This window comes from Ranitomeya imitator, chromosome 6 (assembly GCF_032444005.1).
Source record: "Ranitomeya imitator isolate aRanImi1 chromosome 6, aRanImi1.pri, whole genome shotgun sequence".
NCBI classification, from domain to species: domain Eukaryota; kingdom Metazoa; phylum Chordata; class Amphibia; order Anura; family Dendrobatidae; genus Ranitomeya; species Ranitomeya imitator.
Genome location: NC_091287.1, coordinates 555448818 through 555471833, shown reverse-complemented (window position 1 = coordinate 555471833; position 23016 = coordinate 555448818). Strand labels below are relative to the sequence as shown.

The window sequence follows — 23016 nt, the reverse complement described above, 5'->3', positions numbered from 1 at the left end:
GCAGTCCTATGTAACACCACAGATAACACAGTGATCACTCTCTGAGGACAGATAATGTAGCAGATGTCACCTGCAGTCCTATGTAACACCACAGATAACACAGTGATCACTCTCTGAGGACAGATAATGTAGCAGATGTCACCTGCAGTCCTATGTAACACCACAGATAACACAGTGATAACTCTCTGAGGACAGATAATGTAGCAGATATAACCTGCAGTCCTATGTAACACCACAGATAACACAGTGATCACTCTCTGAGGACAGATAATGTAGCAGATGTCACCTGCAGTCCTATGTAACACCACAGATCACACAGTGATATCTCTCTGAGTACAGATAATGTAGTAGATGTCACCTGCAGTCCTATGTAACACACAGATAACACAGTGATATCTCTCTGAGGACAGATAATGTAGCAGATGTCACCTGCAGTCCTATGTAACACCACAGATAACACAGTGATCACTCTCTGAGGACAGATAATGTAGCAGATGTCACCTGCAGTCCTATGTAACACCACAGATCACACAGTGATATCTCTCTGAGTACAGATAATGTAGTAGATGTCACCTGCAGTCCTATGTAACACACAGATAACACAGTGATATCTCTCTGAGGACAGATAATGTAGTAGATGTCACCTGCAGTCCTATGTAACACACAGATAACACAGTGATCACTCTCTGAGGACAGATAATGTAGTAGATGTCACCTGCAGTCCTATGTAACACCACAGATAACACAGTGATATCTCTCTGAGTACAGATAATGTAGTAGATGTCACCTGCAGTCCTATGTAACACCACAGATAACACAGTGATATCTCTCTGAGTACAGATAATGTAGTAGATGTCACCTGCAGTCCTATGTAACACCACAGATAACACAGTGATCACTCTCTGAGGACAGATAATGTAGCAGATATAACCTGCAGTCCTATGTAACACCACAGATAACACAGTGATCACTCTCTGAGGACAGATAATGTAGTAGATGTCACCTGCAGTCCTATGTAACACCACAGATAACATAGTGATATCTCTCTGAGGACAGATAATGTAGCAGATATAACCTGCAGTCCTATGTAACACCACAGATAACACAGTGATCACTCTCTGAGTACAGATAATGTAGCAGATGTCACCTGCAGTCCTATGTAACACCACAGATAACAGAGTGATAACTTTCTGAGGACAGATAATGTAGCAGATGTCACCTGCAGTCCCATGTAACACCACAGATAACAGTGATATCTCTCTGAGTACAGATAATGTAGTAGATGTCACCTGCAGTCCTATGTAACACCACAGATAACACAGTGATAACTCTCTGAGTACAGATAATGTAGCAGATGTCACCTGCAGTCCTATGTAACACCACAGATAACACAGTGATCACTCTCTGAGTACAGATAATGTAGCAGATGTCACCTGCAGTCCTATGTAACACCACAGATCACACAGTGATATCTCTCTGAGTACAGATAATGTAGTAGATGTCACCTGCAGTCCTATGTAACACACAGATAACACAGTGATATCTCTCTGAGGACAGATAATGTAGCAGATGTCACCTGCAGTCCTATGTAACACCACAGATAACACAGTGATCACTCTCTGAGGACAGATAATGTAGCAGATGTCACCTGCAGTCCTATGTAACACCACAGATCACACAGTGATATCTCTCTGAGTACAGATAATGTAGTAGATGTCACCTGCAGTCCTATGTAACACACAGATAACACAGTGATATCTCTCTGAGGACAGATAATGTAGTAGATGTCACCTGCAGTCCTATGTAACACCACAGATAACACAGTGATATCTCTCTGAGTACAGATAATGTAGTAGATGTCACCTGCAGTCCTATGTAACACCACAGATAACACAGTGATATCTCTCTGAGTACAGATAATGTAGTAGATGTCACCTGCAGTCCTATGTAACACCACAGATAACACAGTGATCACTCTCTGAGGACAGATAATGTAGCAGATATAACCTGCAGTCCTATGTAACACCACAGATAACACAGTGATCACTCTCTGAGGACAGATAATGTAGCAGATGTCACCTGCAGTCCTATGTAACACCACAGATAACACAGTGATATCTCTCTGAGGACAGATAATGTAGCAGATATAACCTGCAGTCCTATGTAACACCACAGATAACACAGTGATATCTCTCTGAGGACAGATAATGTAGCAGATATAACCTGCAGTCCTATGTAACACCACAGATAACACAGTGATCACTCTCTGAGGACAGATAATGTAGTAGATGTCACCTGCAGTCCTATGTAACACCACAGATAACACAGTGATATCTCTCTGAGGACAGATAATGTAGCAGATATAACCTGCAGTCCTATGTAACACCACAGATAACACAGTGATCACTCTCTGAGGACAGATAATGTAGCAGATGTCACCTGCAGTCCTATGTAACACCACAGATAACACAGTGATATCTCTCTGAGGACAGATAATGTAGCAGATGTCACCTGCAGTCCTATGTAACACCACAGATAACACAGTGATCACTCTCTGAGGACAGATAATGTAGCAGATGTCACCTGCAGTCCTATGTAACACTACAGATAACACAGTGATCACTCTCTGAGGACAGATAATGTAGCAGATGTCACCTGCAGTCCTATGTAACACCACAGATAACACAGTGATCACTCTCTGAGGACAGATAATGTAGCAGATGTCACCTGCAGTCCTATGTAACACTACAGATAACAGTGAGGTCCCCGTAGAGGACTTATAGTCGGAGCCTTTCTTTGCTGACGGCTCTTGGAACACTTCGCCCAGTACTGGATGTCGCTGAGCTTTACAAGGAGGAGACTGACACCATCTACACTAAACCTCCTCCTCCTTAAAGGTGCACTCCATATTAAAGGGAGTTTCCTGTATTCGATGAACCTGTCTGCTACACTTTGTGCTCAGCCCATCACCAACCTTAGGATCTCTGATTGCTGTCAGTGAATGAGACATCTGTGGCGGGCAGCCCATCAGGATAAATCAGGCTGTACTGAGACCAGGGTAAGGAATTACACAGCTATAATCAGAGCCGCCAGCTCAGCAGCCCCATGTAACAAAGTCTCGGGCAGTCGGCTGCTTTGCCCCAAGCTTTACACTGCAGCACTGATCACCTACTAATCAATGTGCAATGACAGCAGCGGTCCGCCCGGTGGTTGGCAGGAGTACTGCACTTTCTGCACAGAGGCACAGTCTATCCATTAACCCTTTGAGGTATTTAAAGTCACAGGACACATTATCTACTCACCTCCACACAGAGACATAGATGATTATCAGCAGAAGAAGGGTGAGTGAGGAGACTCCGCAGCCAACTATCAGCGTGACCGATGGAACGAGAACCTTTTCCATATTCTGCAAAAGAAGAAATAATATATTAAGACCGAAATGCAGAATCCTGCGAAAACTACAACCACCATCCTCCATCATAGCATTCACCAACAGCAGCTTTCACTTGTCTGCCCTCGGATACTATGCAGCACAGGTATCCGTCATGGAGGATCCAAACATTTACTGCCTGGAGTGTGTCAGTCCTCACTGCAGCGCCCGCATTGTATTCATGGATCAGGCAGCTCAGGATGAACAGAGCTATGGTTGTCAGGCCCATTGGAGGGAAGGGCAATGGATGATCACTGTCTGAGGGGGAGGATTCAGGTTATATCGGTACTTGTACCCATCCCTCCCTTCAGCATCACTCATTGCTCCAAAATGTAGCAGAGCTGTGCATGTCACAGTTATCTGTGGTGTTACATAGGACTGCAGGTGACATCTACTACATTATCTGTACTCAGAGAGATATCACTGTGTGATCTGTGGTGTTACATAGGACTGCAGGTTATATCTACTACATTATCTGTACTCGGAGAGATATCACTGTTATCTGTGGTGTTACATAGGACTGCAGGTTATATCTACTACATTATCTGTACTCAGAGAGTTATCACTGTGTGATCTGTGGTGTTACATAGGACTGCAGGTTATATCTACTACATTATCTGTACTCAGAGCGTTATCACTGTGTTATCTGTGGTGTTACATAGGACTGCAGGTGACATCTACTACATTATCTGTACTCAGAGAGATATCACTGTGTGATCTGTGGTGTTACATAGGACTGCAGGTTATATCTACTACATTATCTGTACTCGGAGAGCTATCACTGTGTTATCTGTGGTGTTACATAGGACTGCAGGTGACATCTAATACATTATCTGTACTCAGAGAGTGATCACTGTGTTATCTGTAGTGTTACATAGGACTGCAGGTGACAACTACAACATTATCTGTACTCAGAGAGTTATCACTGTGTTATCTGTGGTGTTACATAGGACTGCAGGTGACATCTACTACATTATCTGTACTCAGAGAGTTATCACTGTGTTATCTGTGGTGTTACATAGGACTGCAGGTGACATCTACTGCATTATCTGTACTCAGAGCGTTATCACTGTGTTATCTGTGGTGTTACATGGGACTGCAGGTGACATCTAATACATTATATGTACTCAGAGAGTGATCAATATGTTATCTGTGGTGTTACATAGGACTGCAGGTGACATCTAATACATTATATGTACTCAGAGAGTTATCACTGTGTTATCTGTGGTGTTACATAGGACTGCAGGTGACATCTACTACATTATCTGTACTCAGAGAGATATCACTGTGTTATCTGTGGTGTTACATAGGACTGCAGGTGACATCTACTGCATTATCTGTACTCAGAGCGTTATCACTGTGTTATCTGTAGTGTTACATAGGACTGCAGGTGACAACTACAACATTATCTGTACTCAGAGAGTTATCACTGTGTTATCTGTGGTGTTACATGGGACTGCAGGTGACATCTAATACATTATATGTACTCAGAGAGTGATCACTGTGTTATCTGTAGTGCTACATAGGACTGCAGGTGACATCTACAACATTATCTGTACTCAGAGAGGTATCACTGTGTTATCTGTGGTGTTACATAGGACTGCAGGTGACATCTACTACATTATCTGTACTCAGAGAGCTATCACTTTGTTATCTGTGGTGTTACATAGGACTGCAGGTGACATCTAATACATTATATGTACTCAGAGAGTTATCACTGTGTGATCTGTGGAGTTACATAGGACTGCAGGTGACATCTACAACATTATCTGTACTCAGAGTTATCACTGTGTTATCTGTGGTGTTACATGGGACTGCATGTGACATCTACAACATTATCTGTGCTCAGAGTAATCACTGTGTTATCTGTGGTGTTACATAGGACTGCAGGTGACATCTACTACATTATGTAAGAGGTGAGATGGGAAAAAGCATTAGAGACCCCCATTCAGCATATGATACATAAATAGTGGTGTGGGTGGAAGAGGGGCAGGGGTGGAGGATGTGGTGGAGGTGCATGACACGGCGGGGGGGAGGACGCGACGGAAGTGGAAGACACAGCGGGGTGGAGGTCGTGGCAGGGGTGGGGGATATATTGGGGGTGGAGTATGCGGCAGGAGTGGAGGATATAGTGTGGGTGGAGGACGCGGCAAGGGGTGGAGGACACAGCGGGCTGGAGGACAAGGCGGGGTGGAGGACACGGCGGGGGTGGAGGAGGAGGACGAGGCAGGGTGGAGGACGTGGCGAGAGTGGACGACACGTCGTGGGTGGAAGACGCATCGTGGGTGGTGGACGCAGCTAGAGTGGAGGACGAGGCGGGATGGAGGAGACAGCAGGGTGGAGGAAGCGGCGGAGGTGGAGGAAACGTCAGAGGTAGAGGACGCGGCAGTGGTGGAGGACATAGCGGGGGTGGAGGACGTGGTGGGAGTAGAGGACACAGTGTGATTGGAGGACACGGTGGGGGTAGAGGACATAGTGGGGGTGGAGGATGCGGCAGGGGTGGAGGACATAGTGGGGGTGGAGGACGCGGCAGAGGTGGAGAACATAGTGGGCGTGGAGGACTCGGCGGGGGTGGAGGACATAGTGGGGGTGTAGGACACGGCGGGGGTGAAGGACATAGTGAGGGTGGAGGATGCGGCGGGGGTGAAGGACACAGTAGGGGTGGAGGACGCGGCGGGGGTGGAGGACATAGTGGGGGTGGAGGACGCGGCGGGGTGGAGGACATAGTGGGGGTGAAGGACGCGGCGGGGGTGAAGGATGCAGTGGGGGTGGAGGACACAGTAGGGGTGGAGGACGCGGCGGGGTGGAGGACATAGTGGGAGTGGAGGATGCGGCGGGGGTGGAGGACATAGTGGGGGTGGAGGACGCGGCGGGGGTGGATGACATAGTGGGGGTGGAGGACGCGGCGGGGGTGGAGGACGCGGCGGGGGTGGAGGACGCGGCAGGGGTGGAGGACACGGCGGGGGTGGAGGACATAGTGGGGGTGGAGGATGCGGCAGGGGTGGAGGACACAGTAGGGGTGGAGGACACGGCGGTGGTGGAGGACATAGTGGGGGTGGAGGACGCGGCGATGGTGGAGGACATAGTGGGGGTGAAGGACGCGGCGGGGGTGAAGGACATAGTGAGGGTGGAGGATGCAGCGGGGTGGAGGACGCGGCGGGGGTGGAGGACATAGTGGGAGTGGAGGACGCGGCGGGGTGGAGGACGCGGCGGGGTGGAGGACGCGGCGGGGGTGGAGGACGCGGCGGGGTGGAGGACGCGGCGGGGATGGAGGACACGGTGGGGGTGGAGGACATAGTGGGGGTGAGGACGCGGCGGGGGTGGAGGACACGGTGGGGGTGGAGGACATAGTGGGGGTGAAGGACGCTGCGGGGGTGGAGGACATAGTGGGGGTGAGGACGCGGCGGGGGTGGAGGAAATAGTGGGGGTGAAGGACGCTGCGGGGGTGGAGGACATAGTGGGGGTGGAGGACGTGGCGGGGGTGGAGGACATAGTGGGGGTGAAGGACGCTGCAGGGGTGGAGGACATAGTGGGGGTGGAGGACGCGGCGGGGGTGGAGGACATAGTGGGGGTGAAGGACGCTGCGGGGGTGGAGGACATAGTGGGGGTGGAGGACGCGTGCAAGTCAGGAGAACTGGACAGTAACAGGATTGTTAGATTAGAACTTGTAGGAAACCATAATGTGGATGGAGTGAGGACCAGGATGTCAGGGTTGGGGGGTCCTACGATACCTGTATACATCAGTATATCTCAGCGTCACACAGAACTACTCTCCCCATCATGTATGATCCTCTGCAAGGTTTGGGGTTCCCTCTGTGACCCACATTCCTTAGTTTGTGATTCCGGGCGGCGGTTTCCCCGTCCCATCGTCTTGGGCGTTTGTTTCTGTGGTTTATTTCAGGTGACATCTGATTTCCGAAGCCTCGGTGCCGCATTAATCCCCTAAGAGGATGAGCCAAGAACGAGGGGCGGTTGAAGTCTCCAGAGCCGCTTTTTGGCTTCCGTGCCTCTACTTGGGCGGACATCTGTTTTGGGGAAATCATTTGCTATTTTTTTTTGTGAAAATCTGCTCCTGTATTCTGTGGGGTCGGGTCCAATTTATCGAAGTATCACAATTTTTTTTATAACTCTGTATATTTAGCCTCATGGGGACGAGGACAATTTTTGTTCATTTCATATATTTATATTCCTCTGTGGCTACCAAAAGCCAAAACGCTCACAGACAATGGCCGCCTATGAGCCGTAGACCTGTCCATGACTTACACTGCTTCCCAGCCACTGGAGGGTTAATACTTTCTACTTTCGGATGTAATCTCTCTCTTATTAGGTAATGGAGTATCAGAATCTTCCGCAGGATACAATGTAATAACCGATAATAACAGGTGGAGGAAGCAAAGTGTCTTCCTGTGACCGATCTCAATGGAGTCTTCTATCTAAAACAACCTTATTGGATTCTTATTGATTCTCCGAAACTGTCCCGAGCCTTCAATGTGCCACACGGAGAGAGAAGAGGAGCGATCGCAAATCTCCACCGCGCAAAGCATGAAGACACAATTATATATCAGTCATCGGAGAACTTGCTTCACTGCATCAATAACAGCTGCTCCTGGTAACAGGGAGTCTACATGGGCACATCTAAGGGAGTTCAGCTGCTAAAAGCCTAAAATCCTCAATGAGAACTAGAAGTACAAGCAAACCAAGGGGAAGGGAGAAACAAAAGAAAACTGAATCTAGAATTATAAACAAAATACATTTCTATCAACACTGGAATGTGCAACAAAATAAAATGTTCCTCCCATAAGCAACAAACCATAACCTCGAGCAAATGTCCCCTTATAACACTGCCCCCTATGTACAAGAATATAACTACTATAATACTGCCCCCTATGTACAAGAATATAACTACTATAATACTGCCTCTATGTACAAGAATATAACTACTATAGTACTGCCCCTATGTACAAGAATATAACTACTATAATACTGCTCCTATGTACAAGAATATAACTACTATAATACTGCCTCCTATGTACAAGAATATAACTACTATAATACTGCCTCCTATGTACAAGAATATAACTACTATAATACTGCCCCCTATGTACAAGAATATAACTGCTATAATACTGCCCCCTATGTACAAGAATATAACTGCTATAATGCTGCCCCTATGTACAAGAATATAACTACTATAATACTGCCCCCTATGTACAAGAATATAACTACTATAATACTGCCCCCTATGTACAAGAATATAACTACTATAATACTGCTCCTATGTACAAGAATATAACTACTATAATACTGCCTCCTATGTACAAGAATATAACTACTATAATACTGCCCCTATGTACAAGAATATAACTACTATAATACTGCCCCCTATGTACAAGAATATAACTACTATAATACTGCCCCCTATGTACAAGAATATAACTACTATAATACTGCCTCTATGTACAAGAATATAACTACTATAATACTGCCCCTATGTACAAGAATATAACTACTATAATACTGTCCCCTATATACCAGGATATAACTACTATAATACTGCCCCTATATACAAGAATATAACTACTATAATACTGCCCCCTATGTACAAGAATATAATTACTATAATACTGCCCCCTATGTACAAGAATATAACTACTATAATACTGCTCCTATGTACAAGAATATAACTACTATAATACTGCCCCCTATGTACAAGAATATAATTACTATAATACTGCCTCCTATGTACAAGAATATAACTACTATAATACTGCCCCTATGTACAAGAATATAACTACTATAATACTGCCCCCTATGTACAAGAATATAACTACTATAATACTGCCCCCTATGTACAAGAATATAACTACTATAATACTGCCTCTATGTACAAGAATATAACTACTATAATACTGCCCCTATGTACAAGAATATAACTACTATAATACTGTCCCCTATATACCAGGATATAACTACTATAATACTGCCCCTATATACAAGAATATAACTACTATAATACTGCCCCTATGTACAAGAATATAACTACTATAATACTGCTCCTATGTACAAGAATATAACTACTATAATACTGCTCCTATGTACAAGAATATAACTACTATAATACTGCCCCTATGTACAAGAATATAACTACTATAATACTGTCCCCTATGTACGAGAATATAACTACTATAATACTGCCCCTATGTACAAGAATATAACTACTATAATACTGCTCCTATGTACAAGAATGTAACTACTATAATACTGCTCCTATGTTCAAGAATATAACTACTATAATACTGCCCCTATGTACAAGAATATAACTACTATAATACTGCTCCTATGTACAAGAATATAACTACTATAATACTGCTCCTATATACAAGAATATAACTACTATAATACTGCCTCCTATGTACAAGAATATAACCACTATAATACTGCCCCTATGTACAAGAATATAACTACTATAATACTGCCCCTATGTACAAGAATATAACTACTATAATACTGCCCCTATGTACAAGAATATAATTACTGTAACGCTGCACCTATGTACAAGAATATAACTACTATAATACTGCTCCTATGTATAAGAATATAACTACAATAATACTGCCCCTATGTACAAGAATATAACTACTATAATACTGCTCCTATGTACAAGAATATAACTACTATAATACTGCTCCTATATACAAGAATATAACTACTATAATACTGCCTCCTATGTACAAGAATATAACCACTATAATACTGCCCCTATGTACAAGAATATAACTACTATAATACTGCCCCTATGTACAAGAATATAACTACTATAATACTGCCCCTATGTACAAGAATATAATTACTGTAACGCTGCACCTATGTACAAGAATATAACTACTATAATACTGCTCCTATGTATAAGAATATAACTACAATAATACTGCCCCTATGTACAAGAATATAACTACTATAATACTGCCCTTATGTACAAGAATATAACTACTATAATACTGCTCCTATGTACAAGAATATAACTACTATAATACTGCCCCTATGTACAAGAATATAACTACTATAATACTGCTCCTATGTACAAGAATATAACTACTATAATACTGCTCCTATGTACAGGAATATAACTACTATAATACTGCTCCTATGTACAATAATATAACCACTATAATACTGCCCCTATGTACAAGAATATAACTACTATAATACTGTCCCCTATGTACAAGAATATAATTACTGTAACGCTGCCCATATGTACAAGAATATAACTACTATAATACTGCTCCTATATACAAGAATATAACTACTATAATACTGCCTCCTATGTACAATAATATAACCACTATAATACTGCCCCTATGTACAAGAATATAACTACTATAATACTGCCCCTATGTACAAGAATATAACTACTATAATACTGCTCCTATGTTCAAGAATATAACTACTATAATACTGCCCCTATGTACAAGAATATAACTACTATAATACTGCTCCTATGTACAAGAATATAACCACTATAATACTGCCCCTATGTACAAGAATATAACCACTATAATACTGCCCCTATGTACAAGAATATAACTACTATAATACTGCCCATATGTACAAGAATATAACTACTATAATACTGCTCCTATATACAAGAATATAACTACTATAATACTGCCTCCTATGTACAAGAATATAACCACTATAATACTGCCCCTATGTACAAGAATATAACTACTATAAAACTGCCCCTATGTACAAGAATATAACTACTATAATACTGCCCCTGTGTACAAGAATATAACTACTATAATACTGCCCCTATGTACAAGAATATAATTACTGTAACGCTGCCCCTATGTACAAGAATATAACTACTATAATACTGCTCCTATGTATAAGAATATAACTACAATAATACTGCCCCTATGTACAAGAATATAACTACTATAATACTGCCCCTATGTACAAGAATATAACTACTATAATACTGCTCCTATGTACAAGAATATAACTACTATAATACTGCCCCTTTGTACAAGAATATAACTACTATAATACTGCTCCTATGTACAAGAATATAACTACTATAATACTGCTCCATGTACAAGAATATAACTACTATAATACTGCTCCTATGTACAGGAATATAACTACTATAATACTGCTCTTATGTACAAGAATATAACTACTATAATACTGCTCCTATGTACAAGAATATAACTACTATAATACTGCTCCTCTGTACAAGAATATAACTACTATAATACTGCCCCTATGTACAAGAATTGTACAAGAATATAACTACTATAATACTGCTCCTATGTACAAGAATATAACTACTATAATACTGCTCCTCTCTACAAGAATATAACTACTATAATACTGCTCTTATGTACAAGAATATAACTACTATAATACTGCTCCTATGTACAAGAATATAACTACTATAATACTGCTCCTCTGTACAAGAATATAACTACTATAATACTGCCCCTATGTACAAGAATATAACTACTATAATATTGCTCCTCTGTACAAGAATATAACTACTATAATACTGCCCCTATGTACAAGAATTTAACTACTATAATACTGCTCCTCTGTACAAGAATATAACTACTATAATACTGCTCCTATGTACAAGAATATAACTACTATAATACTACCCCTATGTACAAGAATATAACTACTATAATACTGCTCCTATGTACAAGAATATAACTACTATAATACTGCTCTTATGTACAAGAATATAACTACTATAATACTGCTCCTATGTACAAGAATATAACTACTATAATACTGCTCCTCTGTACAAGAATATAACTACTATAATACTGCCCCTATGTACAAGAATATAACTACTATAATATTGCTCCTATGTACAAGAATATAACTACTATAATACTGCCCCTATGTACAAGAATATAACTACTATAATATTGCTCCTCTGTACAAGAATATAACTACTATAATACTGCTCCTATGTACAAGAATATAACTACTATAATACTACCCCTATGTACAAGAATATAACTACTATAATACTGCTCCTATGTACAAGAATATAACTACTATAATACTACCCCTATGTACAAGAATATAACTACTATAATACTGCCCCTATGTACAAGAATATAACTACTATAATACTGCTCCTATGTACAAGAATATAACTACTATAATACTGCTCCTCTCTACAAGAATATAACTACTATAATACTGCCCCTATGTACAGGAATATAACTACTATAATACTGCTCCTATGTACAAGAATATAGAACAAAAATGGTTTCAGGTCATGAGTGACATACAATTAAAAATGCACGCCACTTATGGAAGTTTCCAAAAAGAGTGGAGAGTAATGGATTCTTAAGTTATATGATGTCTAATCTCACATTCGCAGTGTAATTCTATTGATGAGCTTTTCTTTCCTGGAGGCCGCACGCAGCAGTTCAAACAGACGGCTCACTCTGTCCTGACAGCTACCAAACACAGGATCTAGCTAGCTGCTGAGCTTCAGGCCCGAGAAATAAATATTACCTGATTTTAAGAATCATCAAAGGTGGACTAATATTGAAATTAAATGAAAAAATGAAAAAAAAAAAAACTTTAACATTCATTGTAAGAAGACTAAAAAGAAAATTAAGCCTACAAGGTAAACAGACAAAATCGAGAAAGTGCCTAAAACGCCTAAAAATATTTAACTTTCAAAGCAAAGAAAGTAACTTAATGCTTTGTGACCGATCTTATGAAGCCTCAAAGTCTACTGCAACCTACAAGGCGCCAAAACGAACATAAAAACTGAATCTATAAATCTACAATAAAAAAGAATCTAAAATGTCCCAGTGCAAAAGCAGCAAAACTCCCAAAACAGTCGGAACCGAGTCTACAAAAGTGCAAACGCTCAAGGCAATATTTAAAGGGAACCTGTCACCTGAATTTGGCGGGACTGGTTTTGGGTCATATGGGCGGAGTTTTCGGGTGTTTGATTCACCCTTTCCTTACCCGCTGGCTGCATGCTGGCTGCAATATTGGATTGAAGTTCATTCTCTGTCCTCCATAGTACACGCCTGCACAAGGCAAGATTGCTTTTCGCAGGCGTGTACTATGGAGGACGGAGAATGAACTTCAATCCAATATTGCAGCCAGCATGCAGCCAGCGGGTAAGGAAAGGGTGAATCAAACACCTGAAAACTCCGCCCATATGACCCAAAACCAGTCCCGCCAAATTCAGGTGACAGAGTCCCTTTAATAGGCAAAACTACGAAAACTTTCTTTAAGGTTCTAAAAAGTCCTAAAATTATAACTATAAAGCGCTACAAGAAAATCCATAAAGTCCTCACAAAGGACAGATCTGGAGAAAGTCCCAAAGCTTAGGCCCTGATTTCACAATACGGCCGTTTCGTACACCAGTCTCGAAGAACACTGCGCTACATTCAGTTAAAGGGACCGGAGAACAATTCCTTCCTAATGTGGCAAAATTCATAATGAACTTGTCAGGCCGACCATATTCCCCTCTGAGCTCTGCTCTGTCCACTATTCAAAAAGTTTATGGAATTACCCCCCAAAAAATCTGCTGCATCTTTTCACAAACGCAAGTTGCAGAAAATTTTTCCAACATTGAAGACAGGACTCCAGGGCCCCTTTCTCGGGATCGATAGGGGTCTCCATTAGTCACACCACTGGGGACCATCAAGTTCTCCTCTATATGACAGATAAGGGATGATTTGCTGCCATGGGCATATCCCTTTAAGGTGAGCATGCCGAGAGCCGACCTACCGGAATCTTGTGGTTTAGGGCACTACGACTTCATCGGTGTTCACTACCAATTTACTCCGAGGGTAACTGGCTTTCAATGAAATTGGTGTGTGCCGTATACACAGCCATGAGAAATATTAAGTACACCCCATTTGGAATCTATGGTTTTACTTACAGGGACGTAAGAAAAATCAAGTCCTTAGGTCTTAAAATGAGTTTAATATAACCTCAGATAAAGAACAGCACATGACAAATGACATGGAGTTACTTGTCTACCAAAAACTTGCCTAAAATGCAGAAGCAGGGTATGAAGAATTCAGTATGGCTATGATGGTGCGAAACGGGTATGCGGAGCATCGTTCTGTCTATGTTCATATTTTTACTGATTATAGGAGTGTTATCTCGTTGCTCTGTATCATTCTGTGGATTCCCCGTCTTGTCTAGAGTCTTAATTACCTTACAAAAGGTCCGATAATTGAACTGAATCAGTTACCATCATCAGCCTGAGGCTATGTGCACACGTCAGGATTTCTGGCAGAAATTTTCCAGACAAAAAAACGGACATTTCTGCCAGAAATCCGCATGCGTTTTTTTATGCGTTTTTGATGCTTTTTTTCAAGAACAAAGAAAAGAGACATACCACAAACTGGGGAACACCCTGAATACATCAAATACGATTGTAGAAATAATTTATTGAAGTCCAAACAACACATACCACAAAAGAGATAGTTGCATAAAAACATAAGCATTAAAAACAGTGACAATAAAGAAAACCCCACAAAGAAAAGGGAGGTGAAGCCCCCTAGGACCCCAGCACAAGGGTCTAGTACCAATAAAAAAGGTATTGCACTATTATACTAGATGGATTCAATCTATAATAAGACTTGTAAGACATGATAAGATATGATAACCATAATGGCGCGGACTGAGAATATAGTATGCCCACCAGACAAGTTTATATAAGGCAACCTTAATGACCAATTATTATAAACAATATGATATCACAGGATGACCACGTAAACTTTTTTATATATAGAAGGCAAAATAGATGTTAATAGACTGTATGGAGCTGATGAAAAACCCTATATAACCAGCCAAACTGCATAATGACAATCTGACAACTGGAGGTCAGTAGGTGATGGGCTAAACCAGTCCAGCAACCAGCAAGAAATAGTGCAGATCCAAGGGGGGGGTCAAAAAACCAACGCGTGTCGCCACAGCCGTGGCTTCATCAGGGGTTTTTTCACCCCTGATAAAGCCACGGCTGAACCCCTGATGAAGCCGCGGAAAAACGCAAAAAAAAAAATGTGAAAAAACCTGAACGTGTGCACATACCCTGAATGTGCCCATTCCTCTTGATGAACCCCTGCTGACTTTTCCTGACTGTCTATTCATAACCCTCTCCAAATACTGCAAATCACCCCCTGATCGCTGAGACATTGTTTTGAGGTCTGGGGGGGGGGGGGGTTGAAAACCATTGAACTTGCCTGCCCACCCCTGGATATAAGGAGGGGGCCTGAGGAGGACAGTGAGATCAGGAAGATAGATCCTTTGTGAGATGTTGATGCTAAGGCCAGCACCCAAGAGAGACTTGGTGTAACCCGGATTGCTCTGGAAGAAGATAATGCCAAGGAGAAAAGACATCAGAAATGATCTTAGCGGAGCAACTGTTTGGGAAGGGTTACAATGATAATTTGAGAAAGTTTATTCACAAGTATAAAACATTCAGGACAGATGGCAATCTTCCTATGAGTGGATATCGCACGAAACTCATCCCAAGGTCAACCAGCATACTGCTCAGAGAGATTGTGAAAAACCAAAGAGCTAAAGCTGAGACTCTAAAGGCTTCAGTACATTAATGGTCAAGTTCACGATACTACAATGAGTACAATGAACAAGTATGGCTTTGTTGGAAGGACTACTAGAAGAAAGCTTCTTCTTTCGAAAAAAAGAACAAGGTAGTACAGAAATTGGTGCCCGGTTACCCAAATTAACTTCCTGCTTCCTCATAGGCAGGGTGAACTTTTGCCATAATCAGAGTTACATCAGCAAACAATCTCTTTCAAATATATGGTCTCGTTAAATAATCTAATTCAGTGAGGTTTAGTGATATCCTTGAAAAATAGAATCTAAAAATTAAAAAAAAAAAAATATCCCCAAAAATCCTTAAATGTCAGAGCTTGTAAACGGATGGTGGAAACAAAGCCGCGGCGGCTGGGCTACTATTAAGCTCCATGAAGCCACTCAGTAAACTAAAGAGAGGCGTTTGTCTCATTCCCAAACCTCACCGACATAAAGGAGTGTAATAACCAATCGATTGTGCGGAGTAATCGCCCACAACAGGCGTCTCCAGCTCCCCGCGAAAATGACTCTTTATTTTCTATTGTTTCGTACCCGAACCTGGACCAGCCTCAGATTTTCCACATCGCGGTTATTCCAATCACGGAACATTGTCCCCGGGGAGCGGAGGGTTTAAAATGTCAAAAGTAATAGCCCCTCATAACCACATGCGTGCAACTTTACCGATCAGCTTCATCTGTACCGTGAGGAGTTCTGGTGTATAGATAAATAGATCAGGATTGGTGCACTCTCTTTTAAAGAGTGGTGCTCGAAGGAAAAAAAATGTAGCAATAGAAGAGAAAAGTAACCTCCGGCACTCAACAAGTCCACACTTTTATGTTCTCAATGAAGATAAATTTATTCATAAACAGCCAGCAAAAATTGATGACAGACAAAAATTCCAACGTTTCGGCGTATCGCCTTTTTCAAGGAAGTCTGTATGAAATTATGAAAAAAATCACATGCCAATAACGGCTAGTGTGGAAGGACCATCATATAAAGGAAGCCGGCCTGTGTCCCGTGGCTCAAAGGCGAGAGCAGGCGCTGGAAAGGTCAGAGAGGCCCAGCGCCTGCGCACTGCAGTACTTTTCTCTGCCCTCAACAGGGCAGACAAAATACGCCTGCACCAGAGCTGCGGCGTGGAGACCGGAAGAGGACGTCATGGAATGAAGATAGGAGGCGCCGGAGCGGACCTGAGACACCCATTTGACCGGACCACAGCGGGACCGCCCCTGGGCGAGTATAATCTAAACTCTTTTTCTCCTCTTTCAGGTTACATCGGGGGCTTATCTACAGCATTCCAGAATCCTGCAGATAAGCCCCTGATGACGGTGGGCTTACCTCACCATCTATTTTGGGGGTGACAGGTTCCCTTTAAAAAAAACTATTAAAATAAAAAATAGTGATACACTCACCCTCTTTTGTCCAGCGAAGCCCTGTCGATGCGCTCGCGGCTGCCGCCAGCTTCCGTTCCCAGGATGCATTGCGAAATTACCCAGATGACTTGGTGGTCTCGCGAGACCATTAAGTCTTCTGGGTAATTTTGCAATGTATCTCTGGGAACGGAAGCTGGCAGCAGCCGCACGCTCCTCGGCGGACGACGGAAGGTGAGAATAGCAGTTTTTTTTATTATTATTATTTTTAACATTAGATCTTTTTACTATTGACGCTGCATATGCAGCATCAATAGTAAAAATTGGGGGACACACAGGGTTAATAGCGGCGGTAACAGAGTGCGGTACCCGCGGCATAACGTGGCCCGTTACCGCCGGCATTAACCCTGTTCCCTTTAACAGGGATATGGTGCCACACAGCTAAATACTATGTGGGCTGTGTTATATACTGCTTGGGAAATGTTATATACTGTTTGGGCTGTGTTATATACTGCGTGGCCTGTATTAACGCATTGGGTATTCTACAATATGTCGTGGCCTGTGCTATATACTATGTGGCTGCTATATACATACATATTCTAGAATACCCGATGCGTTAGAATCGGGCCACCATCTAGTAATGGTTATATTCTTGTACATAGGGGCAGTATTATAGTAGTTATATTCTTATACATACGGGCAGTATTATAGAAGTTATATTCTCGTACATGCGGGCAGTATTATAGTAGTTATATTCTTATACATACGGGCAGTATTATAGTAGTTATATTCTTATACATACGGGCAGTATTATAGTAGTTATATTCTTGTACATAGGGGCAGTATTATAGTAGTTACAGTATATTCTTGTACATAGGGGCAGTATTATAGTAGTTATATTCTCATACATAGGAGCAGTATTATAGTAGTTATATTCTTGTATATAGGGGCAGTATTATAGTAGTTATATTCTTGTACTATTATAGTAGTTATATTCTTGTACATAGGAGCAGTATTATAGTAGTTATATTCTTGTACATAGGGGCAGTATTATAGTAGTTATATTCTTGTACATAGGGGCAGCATTATAGTAGTTATATTCTTATACATAGGGGCAGTATTATAGTAGTTATATTCTTGTACATAGGGGCAGTATTATAGTAGTGATATTCCTGTACATAGGGGCAGTATTATAGTAGTTATATTCTTGTACATAGGAGGAGTATTATAGTAGTTATATTCTTGTACACAGGGGCAGCCTTATAGTAGTTATATTCTTGTACATAGTGGCAGTATTATAGCAGTTATATTCTTGTACATAGTGGCGGTATTATAGTAGTTATATTCTTGAACATAGGAGCAGTATTATAGTAGTTATATTCTTGAACATAGGAGCAGTATTATAGTAGTTATATTCTTGTATATAGGGGCAGTATTATAGTAGTTATATTCTTGTACATAGGAGCAGTATGATAGTAGTTATATTCTTGTACATAGGGGCAGTATTATAGTAGTTACATTCTTGTACATAGGGGCAGTATTATAGTAGTTATATTCCTGTACATAGGAGCAGTATTATAGTAGTTATATTCTTGTACATAGGAGCAGTATTATAGTAGTTATATTCTTGTACATAGGGGCAGTATTATAGCAATATTCTTATCAGTGAGAGAATGACCTTTGGCTGCCGCAGGTTATTCTCACACTACTTTCAATGTTACATTGGTGACCTAATATTCAGTTGAGCCCAAAAGTTTACATACCCCAGCAGAATTTTTGCTGTTTTGGCCTTTTTCAGAAAATATGAATGATAAAACCTATTTCTCCACTCATGGTTAGTGGTTGGGTGAAGCCATTTATTGTCAGAGTACTGTGTTTTCTCTTTTTAAATCATAATGACAACCCAGAACATCCAAATGACCCTGATCAAAAGTTCACATACCCTGGTCATTTTGGCCTGAGAATGTGCACAGAAGTTGACACAAATGGGGTTGACTGGCTACTAAATGTAACGTCCTCACCTGTGACCTGTTTGCTTGTAATCGGTTTGTGCATACAAGCTGAATGAGTTTCTGGGATCCAGACAGACTCTTGCATCTTTCATCCAGCCACTGTTGTTTCTGGATTGTGAGTCATGGGGAAAGCAAAAGAATTGTCAACTGATCTATGGAAAAAGGTAGTTGAACTGTATAAAACAGAAAAGGGATACAGAAAGATATCCAAGGAATTGATAATACCAGTCAGCAGTGTTCACACTGTGATTAACAAATGGAAAATCAGGGGCTCTGTAAAAACAAAACCACAGTCAGGTAGACCAACAAAAATGTCGTCCACAACTGCCAGGAAAATTGTTTGGGATGCAAAGACAAACCCACAAATAACATCAGCTGAAATACTGGACTCTCTGAAAACTAGCGGTGTGGCTGGTTCAAGATGCAGAATAAGGACGTACTTGATGAAAAATGGGCTGCATGGTCGAGTCACCAGAAGACAGCCACAAAGTGTCTCGTCTACAATATGCAAAACAGCACAGAGACAAGCCTCAAAACTTCTGGAACAAGGTATTATGGAGAGAGGAGATCAAAATGTAACTTTTTGGCCACAACTATAAATGTTACATTTGGAGAGAGGTGAACAAGGCCTATGATGAAAGGAACACCATTCCTACTGTAAAGCATGGAGGTGGATCGCTGATGTTTTGGGGATGTGTGAGCTACAAAGGCACAGGAACTTGGTGAAAGTTGATGGAAAGATGAATGCAGCATGATATCAGGAAATACTGGAGGCAAATTTGCACTCATCAGCCCGGAAGCTGAGCATGGGACATACTTGGACGTTCCAATATGACAACGATCCAAGACACAAGGCCAAGTCGACCTGTCATTGGCTACAGCAGAACAAAGTTAAGGTTCTGGAGTGGCCATCTCAGTCTCCTGACCTCAATATCATTGAGCCACTCTGAAGTGCACAGTTCATGCTAGATAATAATAATAATAATAATCTTTATTTATATAGCGCCAACATATTCCGCAGCGCTTTACAGTTTAACAGTTTCAAACACAAAAGTCATAAGTAACAACGTCAACAATACAATAATTAAAGCAAAATAAGACGACCCTGCTCGTGAGAGCTTACAATCTACAATGAGGAGGGGGAGATGCAAAGTACAGGTGTGTATTTACAATGATGTATTTACAATCATGGTCCAGCCATCTTCAGGGGGTGGGGGATAGATGGGGATAGTGAATGGGCTACACACACAAACATAACATAACTTTGATTAGTGAACGTGATAGGCCGCTCTGAACAAATGTGTTTTGAGCGAGCGCCTAAAACTATGTAAATTATGGATGGTCCTAATATCTTGGGGTAGAGCATTCCAGAGGATTGGCGCAGCACGGGAGAAGTCTTGGAGTCGGGAGTGGGAGGTACGGATTAGTGCAGAGGTTAATCGAAAGTCATTTGCAGAGCGCAGTGGTCTGTTAGGCTGATAGACAGAAATGAGGGAGGAGATGTAAGGGGGTGCCGCACTGTGGAGAGCTTTGTGGGTGAGAACAAGTACTTTGAATTGTATCCTGTAATGAATGGGTAGCCAGTGTAACGACTGGCGAAGAGCGGACGCGTCCGAGTAACGATTAGCCAGATGGACGACCCTGGCTGCTGCATTAAGGATAGACTGGAGAGGGAAAGTCGAGTGAGGGGGAGGCCAATTAATAGAGCGTTGCAGTAGTCCAGGCGGGAGTGGATCAGGGCGACAGTGAGGGTTTTAGCTGTCTCCATGGTGAGAAAAGGGCGGATTCTAGAGATGTTCTTTAGGTGTAAGCGGCACGAGCGGGCAAGAGATTGTATATGGGAGGTGAAGGAGAGATCGGAGTCAAACATAACACCCAGACAGCGCGCCTGCTGCCGGGGTGTTATTATGGTGCCACCCACAGAGAGGGAAATGTCAGATTTAGGGAGGTTAGTAGATGGTGGGAGCAGAAGAAGTTCAGTTTTGGAGAGGTTGAGTTTCAGATAGAGAGCGGACATGATGTTGGAGACTGCGGACAGACAGTCAGTAGCGTTCTGTAGTACAGCGGGGGTAAGGTCAGGGGATGACGTATATAGTTGTGTGTCGTCGGCATAAAGATGGTACTGAAAGCCAAATCTGCTGATGGTCTGTCCAATTGGGGCCGTGTAGAGAGAGAACAGAAGGGGGCCAAGGACTGAGCCCTGAGGTACCCCAACAGTGAGAGGAAGAGGAGATGAAGTGGAGCCAGAGAACAGCACACTGAAGGAGCGGTCAGAAAGATAGGAGGAGAACCAGGAGAGAGCAGTGTCCTTAATGCCTAGTGACTGGAGCCTGGAGAGAAGGAGAGGGTGGTCAACAGTGTCACGATATGTCACGATATGGTATGAAATATCGTAAGTAGTTCTCTTGCTAGCCTGCGTGGGCTAAGCCCCCCTTCTTGGAGTGATGCTGCAACAGTTTGCAGCTTCAAATTCCTAACTTTCAACTCCCATGCCCCCCTTCCCTTTCACTCAGCCAAGAGCTGCTGTGCCAATGTACTGGGGGGAGTTTTATGGCCGAAAGGTATTTACGACCATGTTAGAATCTTCCTCCAGCTGGAACTGGAAAATGGCTCCAAAATTCATGAAAGATTCTTTGTTTGGTTTTTGTACGATATTATGCACAATTTTTACGTTAAGAACACGAAAATATATATTCGTATTCCCACTCGGTGTATCTACCCATCCCTTGAAACTCGGGCTTCTAACTCCGTCTGGTAAAGAAGTAGGGTTTTCTCTGTAAATAGGTATCCCAGATAGGACATATTTGATCTCATTAGCATGCTCACGTTAATCCGAGATGAATGATGGGTTTGTTAGGACTATGACATGTTTTGTAGCGGAGTTATCGAAATTAGATATAGATTAGAATAAAATGAGTTAACTGAAGAGGTAGGAGGGACGAGGTGATCCAACCCCTTTCTGGGATGTTACAGGCTTGGCTATAACTGTCTGCACACATCCCCAGCTTCCTTCTTGTCCTATTTTCCTGGAAGAGCTGAGCACATCCCATGAGCTGGGATGTATGGAAAACTGCCCTAGCCTGGGTGCCTGCCATGCTTTGAACATGTGAGTGTTACCTTTTCTCATTTAATCCCTGTTTATTTCATAATTACCCTTGTACATATTTGCAATTGTCTCATTTGTAACATCTTCATAAAATATTTTTGATAAAGCACTGCCTAATTTTTTATGGGATATACTATTATATGTTAGTTCATTCTCCATGCTCTAACAACCGTACCCTAAGTCTCTGGAAGAGAATTACGCTACTGTGTTGGGTTAGCTTTGGACCCGTTGAATCGAAGCTGGTGGCAGCGATAGTGTGCAGACTGTTGAGTGATGCTGTAGCGACTGCGGCGTTGATAATTATTGTTCCTGCCTGAGTGGGAGTAGTTATCGCGTCGCTGCAGCGTGCCCAATAGCCAGTACATAGCAGGCAGCCTTTCTGGCGACTAATTACCCAGGGTGCAGTACCTAATCTGACCTGAGAGTAAGGGGGCGCCAGAGAGCTGCAAGTGTTAAGTGGAACTGTAAGCGGGATATACATAAATCCCTGCAGTTTGTGGT

The 23016-nt window shown here is 42.2% G+C and overlaps 1 protein-coding gene across 4 annotated transcripts in view; it reads right to left on the bottom strand.

The window, feature by feature from the left end:
- The window catches only part of LOC138643166 (adhesion G protein-coupled receptor B1-like), a 572016-nt gene that overhangs the window by 89418 nt on the left and 459582 nt on the right, over nt 1-23016 (bottom strand). For all 4 annotated transcript variants that reach the window (XM_069731992.1, XM_069731993.1, XM_069731995.1 and 1 more), the window contains one exon: nt 3303-3406. In XM_069731992.1, coding sequence (XP_069588093.1) covers nt 3303-3406 — 104 coding nt within the window. The remainder of the gene's footprint in view (nt 1-3302; nt 3407-23016) is intronic.